General features: G+C 49.5%; 1 protein-coding gene across 1 annotated transcript in view; it reads left to right on the forward strand.

The window, feature by feature from the left end:
• FBLN7 (fibulin 7) overlaps window positions 1-13,801 on the forward strand; it is a 49,124-nt gene that overhangs the window by 19,740 nt on the left and 15,583 nt on the right. The window contains exons 2-3 of the mRNA XM_001087308.5: window positions 868-1,027; window positions 5,991-6,161. Of these exons, the coding sequence (XP_001087308.3) occupies window positions 868-1,027; window positions 5,991-6,161 (331 nt within the window). The remainder of the gene's footprint in view (window positions 1-867; window positions 1,028-5,990; window positions 6,162-13,801) is intronic.

Genomic DNA, 13,801 nt, shown 5'->3' on the forward strand with positions numbered 1-13,801 from the left:
TATTGCACAGGTAGGTCTCGAACTTCTGGCCTCAAGCAATCCACCCACCTTGACCACCCAAAGTGCTGGGATTACAGGCATGAGCCACTGCACCCAGCCAGGAAACCTTGAGAATTTTAGCATTAAGTAGAATGCTGGCACCTCAGGAGAGTGGCCATCTGCCATCCAGAAGAAGACCTCACTAGAAACTAACACTGCCGATGCATTGATCTTGGAATTTTAGCCTTCAGAACTAAACAAGCAAACAAAACGTATGATACTGGGTGCTGCTTTAAGTTAGGTAGCCTTTATCATGATAAGCATGATCCTCCATTTTCTGCCTTTCTATGACTTAAAAAAATCATCAGAACTCAACATTGACTTTTATTGAACGTATCTCTAACTTTAGCCAGTTGTTTTTCCTATTTTCCCTGTTATATGTCTTTAAAGAATAGGAACCACTGGGCATTCCTGTTTTGCCTGTTTTACATGTATTATTGGCCCTTTGCTTTTAGAAATGTCTAAGAGTGACAGAAAGAAAATGTTTGCCAAGGCCCAGGGGTTTCAGAGCATTAACTTAGAGTGAAGAATTAGAGTCTCTCAGAGTGGCAGAGTAGTGATTATAAGGCTCTTCGGGTTCAAATAACTGTTCATCCACCCGGTCATTTAGTCATCCGTCCTGCCTGCATTTTGTTTTTGTCAAGGGGTGAACTGGGGCTACCATACATGTGCTTGGGGCTGTCCAGCGGCAGGTCACTTTCACGTTGCCTTTAGTGAGCCTCAAACGCGGTTTGGACCCTGTGGCTTTGGTGATTTCGGAAGCTCAGACGAGCATGTGAGACTGAGTCAGTCTCAATGGGTGGTGGTGGTGATGTCTTCTCTCCGCAGAACTGTCTCAGCAAACAGCAGCTCCTCTCGGCCATCCGCCAGCTGCAGCAGCTGCTGAAAGGCCAGGAGACACGCTTCGCCGAGGGCATCCGCCACATGAAGAGCCGGCTGGCCGCGCTGCAGAACTCCGTGAGCAGGGTGGCCCCAGATGCCCCTCCAGGTGGGTGTCCACGTCAGCACTGCTGGGGTGGCAGGGCAGCACTCAAACGCTCGGCTGGAGATGCTGCCAGCCGCAGGCCCCTGCGCCACGCCTCACCCTTCCCCCCTCACCTTCCATCTTCCATCTGTGGCCCCCACTTTGTTTTTTTCTGAGACGGAGTCTTGCTCTGTCGCCCAGGCTGGAGTGCAGCGGCACAATCTCCGCTCACTGCAAGCTCCGCCTCCCGGGTTCACGCCATTCTCTTGCCTCAGCCTCCTGAGTAGCTGGGACTACAGGCGCCCGCCACCATGCCCGGCTAATTTTTTTGTATTTTTAGTAGAGACAGGGTTTCACTGTGTTAGCCAGAATGGTCTTGATCTCTTGACCTCGTGATCCGCCTGCCTCAGCTTCCCAAAGTGCTGGGATTACAGGCGTGAGCCACTGCGCCTGGCCAATCTGTGGCCCATTTTTAACCCTGGTTGGTGGCAGTGGGGGTGGGGTGAGTACATTAGAAAGGCAGCTGCCCTCTTTCTTCTCCCTCAGCCTGTATGTCACCCCTTTTCCTCTTAAGCCTTTTCATTCTGGCCTTAACAACTATCATGTCGTCGTACTGACCAAACTGTTGCGAGGCTCCACTTTTAGATCAAGGCACTGCTTTTTCCTTCCCCATCCACAAGTTGGATCCAGTTTTGGTTTTGTTTTCATTTTTGATTTTACTTTTATATACTTTTTTAGAGCAGTTTTTAAGTTCATAGCAGAGTTGAGTGGAAAGCACCGAGTTCCTCCACACCCTCTGTGCGTGCACACACATGCATCCCCGGCCCGCACCAGTGCGATACACTGGTTCCAGTCCATGAACAAGGTTGGCTCCAGTGCTTCAGGCGTGAAAGTGCACCCTCCAGGGAGTCCCCGTCAGTACCAGGGCGGTTGGGAGGGAAGGGCCGCTGAGGACAAGCTCCACTTGTCTGGTGAGGCTACAGTGGGCACCCCAGATTCCCTCCCATGAGGGCAGGACTCTGACAGACACAGGGGCACTTTTTCCTGCTTGTACCTTAACAGCTGTCACACCGCCAAGGCCCAGAGATGGGCGGCTGGTTTTCCTCCGGTCTCTTAGGGTGCTGGGGGGCAGGGGGCAGCCATCATGTTCGTTTGAAGTCAGGAGCTTGTGGAATATCTGACATCATTTACTCACTGCAGACGCATTTATCAAGGGCTGTCTTTGTTGAGTGAGTTGAAGTTTCCTGGGGAAGGCGTTGGATTTCGTACCTTCTCGGAGATGATGGTGGCAAATCCAGCTCTCAACGGTACAGAGTCCGTTCCTGTTTTCCTTGGCGCCACAGCTGCAGAAATAACCACCAGCCAAGCCTCACACTTCCCAAGGCACTGTGAGGCCTGAGCCCTCCCTGGGGCTCCACACACCCCAACTCCACGGGGCAGGCAGGGTATCTTTCCTTCCTGCTCCAGATGGGGAAACTGAGGCCAAGCAAGACAAGTAAGCTAACGGTCAGAGGTCCCTGATCTAGTGATTTTTTTTTTTTCTTGCTCAAGGCTTGACTCCACAAAGCCTTCCTTGTTTTCATGGGGTCAGAGCTGCCTGCGGTCCCTGGGAGTTTCAGTGGAGCCCACAGGGAATGTCATACAATTCCCCTGACCATGTGAGAGGCCCCTGCCCACTAGACAAATGGAAAGGCAGCTATTATTATATTATTCATCCTCCTTCCCAAGATTCAGGGTCTTTCATCTCTGAAATGTACAACATTTTTTAAAGTGGCAAATTCTCTTTTTAAAAAATTGCCATCATGTATCGTATCTCTAAGTGTGTGGGGGACACCGTGATGGGTACTTTATGTGTGCAGAGGCTGATCCTGCAGAGCACAGGCAGCTGTCACGATCCCTTTTCAGGGTGGGGTGGGGGTTTGGCCTGCACCTGGAGGAAAGCCAGACACCTGCCCAGATCAAATGGCACATAGTGGGAAAATTACTTTATCGCTTTTCGAAAGAGAGACAAGGTCTCGCTCCGTCACCCAGGCTGGAGAGCAGTGGAGTGATCCTAGTTCACTGCAGCCTCCCAGGCTCAAGTGATCCTCTCACCTCAGCCTCCTAAGCAGCTAGGACTACAGGTGCACACCACTGCACCTGATTGTTAAAATTTTTGTAAAGATGGGGTCTCACTATGTTGCTCAAGCTGGTCTTGAACTCCCTGGCTCAAGTGATCCTCCAGCCTCAGCTTCCCGAAGTGCTGGGATTACAGGCAGGTGCTCTGTGCCAGGCCTCTTTTGCCTTTGTTTGTTTGTTTGTAAGGGAATTTGCTGCGAGTCAGGAAGAATAATTTCTAGTTCTAGAGAATTCCTGTTCTTCCGTTCTGGCTTCCATATGAAGTATCTCCCTCCTATTTTCCTAGTTTTTCTTTCCTGGGTGCATCGTCACAACCCATCCGCTTCAGGGCTCTTTCAGAGCAGCCTCAGCGGATTCATGTTCCCACGTTGCTGAGACTGCTTCCCTGTGGATCCCACTCCTTACATGCTAACTTAACCTCGGAAGGCACAGGGAGCTTCACTATGGCTCTGCACGCTCAGTAGGATGTGCTTCTCGTGAACAGAATAAACCAAAGGACACGTTCTCCTCCTGTCACTGCAGAAGGGCCTTCGGCTCCTGTTTGGGATGTGACTACAAATTGATTTTTAATTAATTTGTATCCATTCATCCACGCCATTCACATTTATTGAGCATCTACTAAGTGCCGGATACTGTTCAATCTATTCAAGTATGATGTATTTGTGAGTTGTAGGTAGTTTTCCTTTGTTGAGGTTTTTAAAGATTTTTCATCCCCAAAGAGACCCTACCGTTCTCCCCCAATGCATTTTAAAACCCTTTAACACAATAAAGTACTAGCTTTTTTTTTTTTAATAAAAAACAAACAAACTATAAAGTAATTTATTTCAGAGGCTGAGGCAGCACCCCGGGAGCAGCCAAGTCCTGGGACATGAGCTCTCACTCTCGTCCTTCTCACAAGGTTATTACCACTGGGGACCAACTTGGAGCTTTACTCAAGGAAAGCGATGCAGCAATGGGCAGATAGTCCCCAATCACCAAAGGGCACCGAGCACCCTCGGAGGGTCCGGCACCTCCCTCCTCCCCAGCTCAGGCTGCCATGGCTGCTCCTTGAAGGATCCCAGGTTGTGTCCGGCCCAGGTGGGATTTCAGGCAGAGCTACAGCATCCTGCCAGCTGCCCTCCCAGACAGGGAGGCCCATTACACTCCTTAGTGGCCTCAGGTCCAGGACACCCCTGATCAGTGCATCCTCATGGGGGATGCTCAGTGACTCTGTCACTTGCTTTGACCTGCACAGCTGAAGCAACAGTTCTGTTTTTGTCTGTTTAAAATACAAACATGGCAAATGACACTTGGAATTTACCTGAAATGCATTTTAGAAGTGGCTCTGAATTTCCATCTGAACTGAATCCAAATCCAAGCCATCCTCACATTGGGCATTCGCTCTTCACCCATGCATGATGCTCTGTTGCAAAAAGAAGAGGAACAGGCTAGCTTCACCCCGTCTCTCTCCAGCCACGTCAGTCCTTCGGGAAATCTTCACAGAGCAGCCAGGATTCAAACCATGTCCTTCACGCCCAGCTGCTACCCTGGCCTTAGCTTCCCTCCCCTTCCTCTTGTTTGGGCGCTTCATGGTCAAACCGCAGCAGGTGCTGGGAGTCAGGCTGCTTTGTGCCTGGGCTCAAACCTCCAGTGGCCCGATCTCACACAGAGAACAAGTTGCATGGCCTTTTTGTTTTCTTTCCAATGCCCCGTGTAACTCTGAGCCGTCTTGTTCCTGTTGCCTGACTCATGTCTAACTACTTTCCACCTCGTCCACTCTACTCCAGCCCTGTCGGCTCCTTGACATTCCTCAGACCTGCCAGGCACACCCCCACCTCAGGATGTTTGACCAGCTGTCGTCCCTCCACCCTCCCCAGACATCTGCCTGGCTGTGCCTTCACCTTCAACTCGTTCTGGTGAGGCCTGCCCTGACCACTGTATTGAAAATGATGCCCTGTCTCTGGCATCTCCAACACCATTCCCTGCTTTCATTTTCGACATGGCCCCACACTCCGCCATTGCTTATTATCTCCCCTGCTAGAAGGTGGGCTTCCTGAGGGTTGGGTTTTGTCTATTTTGTTCACGGATATAGCCCAAGTGCCTACTCTAGTGCCCGGCATATAGTAAAGATGCAATAAATAAGGCTCCATTCATTCATTTGTTCAAGAATGACTTATTGAGCATTCACTGTGTGCCAGGCAATGGGCTGGTGCTGGGGATACACAGGAACATAGGCCAGATGCATTCTGATGGAGAGGACTGACAACACATCTAGAAAGAAACAAGTCAATAAGAAAATGTGGATGGTTACAAATACTGAGAAGAGAGCAGAGTGAGCGCCTGGGGAAGAGTGTCTGGGGAGGTCTGGGTTAGACACGGTGGCCACGGAACACACGGGGAGGTGGTGGCATATGAGTGGAGACCTGGAGAGTGAGAAGGAGCCAGTTGTGGAAGCTCTGAGGAAAGAACATTCCAGGCAGAGAGAAGAGCAAAATCCCAGGCCTGGAGCTGGGGCTGAGCCTGGCCTGTTCAGGAGACCTAAAGAAACCCAGTGGGGTTGGAGCTCCAGAAAATCAGAGTGAGTAGGTGGCAGTGATGAGGCGGATCCTTGCAGGGCAGGCTTCCCATGCTTCCAGGCCTTGCACACAGCACTTAGTGTCTCTGAGCCCCAGTCTCGTCACCTTTTGCTAAGCAGCCATCGTACCACCCATCCCCAAGAGAGCTTTGAGGACTTGATGAGACGCAGCATGCAGAATGACCAGCACGGTGCACAGTCTGCAGCAGGCAGGCAACAGAGGGCACTTCAAGATGGGAAGTCCTGTAACTCAGTAATGTCTAAGGGCTGTGGTCCAGGACGAGGAGCGCGTAATCCTTCCATCTCTCCTTACAGTTTCCTGCCCGGCTCTGAACGCCCCCGCAGATGGCAGAAAGTTTGGAAGCAAGTACTTAGTGGATCATGAAGTCCATTTTGCCTGCAACCCTGGGTTCCGGCTGGTCGGGCCCAGCAGCGTGGTGTGTCTTCCCAATGGCACCTGGACAGGGGAGCAGCCCCGCTGTAGAGGTACCGTCTCTCCTTCCCATCCCACTGGGCTGGACCCATCACAGCATAGCAAGGGTTTGCTTCATAGAAAGGGCCATTGCTTGGAATATTTTCTGCTTGGTTCTTTAATCATTCCTCAACCACAGAACAGCAGCCAGTGTGCCCGATCACTCACCTCCATGCCGGGTTGGCGCTGGTATCTATCCGTAGGAGCTCACTGTATCTTCATAATAATTTAGTCTTGTTTGGCATATGGCGAAACTGAGGCACACAGGGGTTAAAGAACTTGCCCAAGGTTACACAGCTGGGGGTGGGGGGCACTATTAAGATGCTTCACACTTGGACACTCTGACCCCAGAGTCTGCGCTCCTTCACACCACTCTCTGCTTTGGACACCAGTGACTGGTTCTTATCAATGTGAGGGCAAGAAGCTGCCCATGGGTTGGGGAAGGGACCAGAGGAAGACACTGCAGGACGATGCTCCTGTGGCTGCTCCGTTCTGGGCCTGCAGTCTGTCTGTGAGGCTGCTGGTATCCTCTGGAGCTGAGGGCACTCCTCAGGTGTGCTTTCTGTCTGCACCGGGACTTGGTATCAACAGGCTCCAGGAGAGTCCACTGTGAGGGGGAGGCATGAAAAAGCTTCTGTCCGTGCTAGGTCTAAAAACAGCACTTTTCTGCTATAGAGGAAAATCAGCCTTGGCACAAAACATCTGTTGGCTTTTCAAAAACCCATGGTCAAAAAAATCTTGGCCACCAGTCACCAGTCATTTTCAGAGCAAGGTTCGTGGGACATCTGCTGAGGCAGAATGTCCAGGGTTCTAGCCAAAGAGTTGAAGGAGCAACACGGACATTATATAAACAAGAGGATTGCGAAGAGCAGAGTAGAGAGAGGACTTTTTTGTTTTTGTTTTTGTTTGAGACGGAGTCTCGCTCTGTTGCTCAGGGTGGAGGGCAGTGGCGTAATCTCAGCTCACTGCAACCTCCACCTCCCAGGTTCCAGCGATTCTCCTGCCTCAGCCTTCTGAGTAGCTGGGACTACAGGTGCCCACCACCACGTTCAGCTAACTTTTGTATTTTTCGTAGAAAAGGGATTTCACCATGTTGGCCAGGCTGGTCTCGAACTCCTGGCCTCAAGTGATCCGCCCGCCTCGGCCTCCCAAAGTGCTGGGATTACAGGTGTGATCCACCGCACTTGGCCAAGAGAGGACTTTGGATGCTTAAATTACTTGAAAATACAGAAGGACTCCAGAAAGCATGCCATCCCTAAAGATGAGGAAGGATTGCCATGAGCAGCTCAGGGCAACCAGAACCACATTTACAATTTAGGCTTCTCTTTCCTGACCTCTGGAAAGAGTGATGATGGTTCAAAGGTTGATGACCAGCTCTCAGACCCACCTAGGAACCAGCCAGGAAATACAAGTCATGTAACATGCAAACAAAACAGCGGAAATGCCAATATCTGGTATTTACTTACTTGACTCTGAAAGATCTCAAGCCAGGTTAAGCACCTCCTGGGTGATAAGCCATGGAAGGGGAGGTGGGTACACACAGATATTTCATTTTTATTGCTTTGGGTGTCAGTATTTTTAACTTACAGATTGAGTTACACATCCCGGTTGGTTTCCTTTTCGGTCTCCTCAGCACTTTCGGGACCCATCTGCATTGCCACGTGCAGTCTGCTCCAGTGCTTCTGATAGCTGTCTCGTCCTCTCTGGGGTGCATCGTCCTCTCTGGGGTGCACCCCTGCATCTGATCTGTCCACCCCCTGCCATGGACACCTGATTGCAGTCAACTCCTGGCCACCACAAACAATGCCGACAAGGTCTTCTTATCCCCCGATACTGTCTCTGGGTTGTGTATCTGTGGCTGGAGGGGCCTACTGGCTTCAGGCTCGCTTTGAACTGAGCACTGCCTGCCCCCGGCAGAAGGGCTGCACCTGCCCACGTGCCCCCAAGCGGTGCTGCAAGTGAAAGCACATCTTACTTATGTGTGTGCTGTTTTTTCTTGCTTGCTCAGGTATTATCCAAATATTCTGTCCTCAATGGCGACATACCACAATGCACATCATGTGATTAAAACCAAAAGATGAGTTCGTCAGAGAAGATAGCAGAAAGGCCTTTTTAGGCAGATACATGCAAAACACTGGAGGCCCAGGAACATAGTCTTAAGAAGTGACTCAAGCAAAGGAACACGTAGTTACTTGACAAAGGTGGAGACCCAAAGCCCTCCCCACAGTCCATCTCCATCCTAGCGACTGGCCAAGAATACCTTCCTAGAGGCTCCTGGGGGTGTCCGCCAGCTTCCTTCTTGACCTTGGGTGCTTAGTTATGCCTCTGCACCTCCCTCGCTGCAGCAGGACCCCCTCAATGGAAAAGAGGGCTCTGCCGCGTCGTGACTTGTACCATGATCTCAAACATTCAAGTGCTCCTGAGTCACCCAGGAAGCTCATAAAAGACAGATTCTGAGGTCTCAAAAGACCTACCAAGTCAGGACCTTTCTAGATGAGACCCAAGACATCTGCATTTTTCATATGTTCCCTAAGTAATACTGCTGTTAACAGTACCACTTGATCTGTTCTTGCAAATGCCAGAAGCAGAAAATATATTGAAAATGTTGAAGTGCTGATGCAGTTTGGGCCCAAATCAGTCAGGATGACAGCCAGCCACAGGCAGAACAGTAGACTGTGCGTGTGTCATCTCTGTCCGGGGAAGACACCTGTTATGCTCACTGCTACTTGCCCTGATGTTTTGGGAAGGCCAACCCAACTCTTACAAAGATCAGAGCCCCCAGCCCTGCTGGGCAGATTTCCCTTTCTTGAGATGTAGAGGGCAGACTTTGCCGGGAGGACCACGGTGCAGGGCAGACGGTCCCACTTGCCAGGCGGCCAGCAAGCCTACTGACCTTTCCCATGGTCCTGAGTCTTGCCCTTGGATGTACCGGCCCATTCCAGATGCACCTTGTGCTTGTCTCTTATCTCCCCATAGCCTCCTGCAGAGCCGTTTTTCCTTCTTCCCTGACCTCCACACCAAAGAGCTGCGTGGTGCAGCCCAGCTTGGGGATGTCTACTCGGGCGGCATGTGCTATCGAAAACTTGGGAAGGACTGACCCAGGGAACAAGGTGGTGGCCTGTCCAGGATGAGATCTTAGATGGAGATTTTTCTTCTCCTGAAGCATAGATGGGGCCTGGGCATTGAACCCATGGTGGTGATTGGACAAAAATACTCATGTGTTGCAATCAAGCTGCTCCAGCAGCTACTGGCCACGGCCCCTCCTAAGTGAGTAGACGGTGCCTGTGCCGACACTTCTGTTCTCAGTAGGAATTGATGTGATTCATGGATGTTGTCTCCAGCAAGAGCCTCAAAGCAGTGCCAGCCAAACCTGCCAGGAGGGAGAAATAGTGCTCCGGACTGCTGTTTGATGACCAATTGTGACAGTATTAAGGGTGTGGACGGGACACAGGCTGGAACTCAACAGTCTAGTGACCAAACCTAGAAACTTACCAGCAACCACTGAGCACACCCACTGCATGTTCCAAACCACTGGTCGTGTGGTCGCCATGTGTTATGACCACAGTGGGGGCATAATCTTAATTACAGAGAATTCGTTTCAATGCCCAAAATATCAGTGCCAGTGACAAATTTGGCAGTGCTGTCATAATTGTCCCTCACTCCAACCCTCGTCAGCTGCTTGGAAAGACAGTGATGAACCCAACTTGGCAGGGAAGGAAATTATACACAATCACGCCATTAAAAAACAGCAGGCAGGCCAGGAGCGGTGGCTCACACCTGTAATCCCAGCACTCTGTGAGGCCGAGGCGGCAGATCACCTGAGGTCAGGAGTTCAAGACCAGCCTGGCCAACATGGCGAAACCCCATCTCTACTAAAAAATACAAAAATTAGCTAGGCATGGTGGTGGGCACCTGTAATCCCAGCTACTCGGGAGGCTGAGGCAGGAGAATTGCTTGAACCCGGGAGGCAGAAGTTGCAGTGAGCCGAAATCACACCACTGCACTCCAGCCTGGGCGACACAGCAAGACTCCGTCTCGGGAGAAAAAAAAAACAGCAGGCAGAGGTGGACTCCAGAACTCCAAAGTGGAAAACAGCCACTTGGCTTTCTCCATTTCTCCATTATTTTCATTGTTTCCTCCTTCTTTCTCTGAAGGCCATGTTTTTAAGATGTAAAGCTTTCTGAATTGGGAATCACAGCTGAAGATCTTGTGCCTTTGACAATGTGGGTAACCAAAGAAACAAATTTAAGAGATATAAATACCGTTGTCACTTATCATCATGCTGGTGAAAAGGAATCTTTGTCAGTCGTCCCCATCCTTTATTTTTAACCTTCATTATTTTATTCAACCAATTTGTACTGAGAACCAGCCATGCACAAAGCACTGTGCCAGATGCCAGGGACTCAATGCCGAATCCCACAGACACCACCCCAGCCTCTGGGGTGCACAGGCTAAGAGGAGGCAAAGCAAAGCAGGTAGCCACACACCAAGGGAAGCGAGCTGACGTTTGTGGTGAGGGCCACATATGACCTAACAAGGGACAGAGTCAACAGCATGGGGCAAGGAGCAGTTGAGGTCCTCTGAGCAGGGGACAATGACACTGAGATGAAAGGAGGAACGGGATCTAGCCAGGCAAAGAGCAGGTAGTTGGGCAGCACAGGGCAGACACTGTTTTAAGAAAAGGAAGGAGGGACCAGGCGCGGTGGCTCACACCTGTAATCCCAGCACTTTGGGAGGCTGAAGAGGGTGGATCACGTGAGGTCAGGGGTTCGAGACCAGCCTGGCCAACATGGTGAAACCCATCTCTACTAAAAATACAAAAAGTTATCTGGGCTTGGTGGCGGGCACCTGTAATCTCAGCTACTCAGGAGGCTGAAGCAGGAGAATCGCTTGAACCTGGGAGGCGGAGATTGCGGCGAGCTGAGATTGCGCCATTGCACTCCAGCCTGGGTGACAAGAGCAAAACTCCATCTCAAAAAAACAAAAAACAAAAAACAAATAAAAAAAACAATAAAGAAAAGAAAAGAAAAGGTGACTGGATCAGCTGAGGTCAGGAGTTTGAGACCAGCCTGGCCAACTTGGCAAAACCTCGTCTGTACTAAAAATACAAAAATTAGCCGGGTGTGGTGGCATGTGTCTGTAATCCCAGCTACTCTGGATGCTGAGCCGGGAGAATCACTTGAACCCCAGGGGGCAGAGAATGCAGTGAGTCAAGATCATGCCACTGCACTCCAGCCTGGGTGAGAGAGTGAGACCCTGTCTCAAAAGTAAAAAAAAAAAAAAAAAGGAAAGAAAAGGAAGGAGCATGAGCAAAGACCCCCAGGGAAGGGAAGAATTTGGCACATTTGAGGAAATGAAAAACCAAATTATAGAACCTTGTTGCTGGAGATTATATGAGCTGAGAGTGAGCCAGGCGAGGTGGAGAGACATGCGGGCCAGCACTGTAGTCATGGGCGGTGCAGGTGATGGGATTTTAGTTCTAAGCCAAATAAACAGGGTTAAGACAAGTGTCACTGCTGCATAGAGAATGCATTAGGAGATGACAAGAATGGAAGCTGGGAAGACACATAGGTGGCTATTGTAGAAGTCCAGGAGAGAGGTTGTGGCAGTGGAGATTCTAGGTATTTTTAGAGACAGAACTGATGGAATTTGCTGCTGTGAGCCAGGAGGAGAAATCAAGGTTCCCAGACTCAGGCTTGGATGACGGCATGCAGGGTATCATTTACAGAGATAATGAAGACTGAGTGATGGATGTGGTTTGTTTTTAAGCAACTCGTGTGTGGGTCATTGATCAGAATTCCATTTTGGACATACTAAGTTAAAATGGCTGTGCGACAGACACCCTAGTGGATATCCATTCATTCCACCCTAGATGGGTAGACATCGTCTGGAGCTCAAGGCAGCAGAAGGGTTGGAGATACCCAGTTGGGAATTATTAGCATAAGATAGTACTGAAATCCCATGGGCAGTGGTAGGAGGACCTGCAAGGAGAGGGTGGAGACAGAAATGTGACTCAGGCAGAGATCTGCAGGGCACCGAGAAGCCAAATGGAGAAGGAGGAGGGCGAAAGGAGACACGAAGGGCCCAGAGAGGCAGACTTCGGGGAGGCTGTGGAAAGCAGGGCCAGTGGCACTGGATGGAGTGTTTGGAAGGGCATTTTGCAGTGAGAAGGGAGCAGAGCTTCAGTCCATCTCTTCTTCTGTATCATGAGGCCTTTCCCGAGACCTTTAAAAAAAGGATTTGGGTAGAAAGAGCTGCCTTTTAAATATATAGTAGCCACTCAATAAATAGTTACCGAGTAACTGACTGGCTGGATGATTTACTAAATGATTAAATGAATGAAAAAAGATGAATTTCCTTCTAGTCTTTTATCTAAGCACATACATCCAAGTCGCACATATTTAGTATCATCTGTGTATAGATATTAACATGAGCAATTCTCCATTACCTCTTCATATTAACGTGAGCAACTCTCCATTACCTCTTCTTTCTAAACCTAACTCTTTATGATTAGGAAACACTTCCTCGTAAGGGCTATTCTAGGCCTTATTGAATGACCTCTCTATTGTTTCCAGGTTTTCTTTTTTTTTTTTCCTGAGATGGAGGCTCGCTCTGTCGCCCAGGCTGGAGTGCAGTCGCCAGATCTCAGCTCACTGCAAGCTCCGCCTCCTGGGTTTACACCATTCTCCTTGCCTCAGCCTCCCAAGTAGCTGGGACTACATTAGCTGGGACTACAGGTGCCTGCCACCTCGTCCGGCTAGTTTTTTGCATTTTTTAGTAGCGACAGGGTTTCACCGTGTTAGCCAGGATGGTCTTGATCTCCTGACCTCGTGATCCGCCCGTCTCAGCCTCCCAAAGTGCTGGGATTACAGGCTTGAGCCACCACGCCCGGCCATTTCCAGGTTTTCATAATTACAAATAATGCCAAGTTAAGCATCTTAAAATATTTTTACACTATGGAAAGCTTCAAACACACCAAACTACAGAGAATAGTAGAATGAACTTATGTACCTAAAATCCAGTGATTAACACAGCAAATTCCTTAATATCATCAATATCTAATTAGAGTAAAAATTCCCCCAATTGTCTCACACTTGTTAACACTTTCTTTGAATCAGGGTCCAAATCAGTTTTATAACTTAGAATTGGTTGATAACATCTCTTCTGACTCAGCGAGTGTCACTGACATCCTCATTCTGATGTCTGTCTAGTTAGAGCAATTTCCTGAGTTTTCCCACTTTGCTTTTTTACTGGTTGTTAATTTCATTGGACATAAAACACCTATCTCACATTTTTCTATTCTTGTGTATCTTAAATATGTCACTCTGTGTCGTCTGTTTTAAACTGATGCTGTTGTGCTATTATATTGGTCTTTTTGCCTGAACACCCCCAAAATATTTATTTTTTTTCTTTAAAATTCAGTCATTTGATTAGGATCTGCCTCAGTGCCAGTCTTTCTGGGTCAGTTTTCTCAGGTATAGAATTCACTTTTTCTTTTTCTTTTTTTTTTTTGAGGCGGAGTCTCACTCTGTCGCCCAGGCTGGAGTGCAGTGGCACCATCTTGGCTCGTGCAACCTCTGCCTCCTGGGTTCAAGCGATTCTCCTGCCTCAGCCTCCCATCTGGCTGGGACTACAGGTGCCCACCACCATGCCT

The sequence above is a fragment of the Macaca mulatta genome, chromosome 13, assembly GCF_049350105.2.
Source record: "Macaca mulatta isolate MMU2019108-1 chromosome 13, T2T-MMU8v2.0, whole genome shotgun sequence".
Classification (NCBI taxonomy): domain Eukaryota; kingdom Metazoa; phylum Chordata; class Mammalia; order Primates; family Cercopithecidae; genus Macaca; species Macaca mulatta.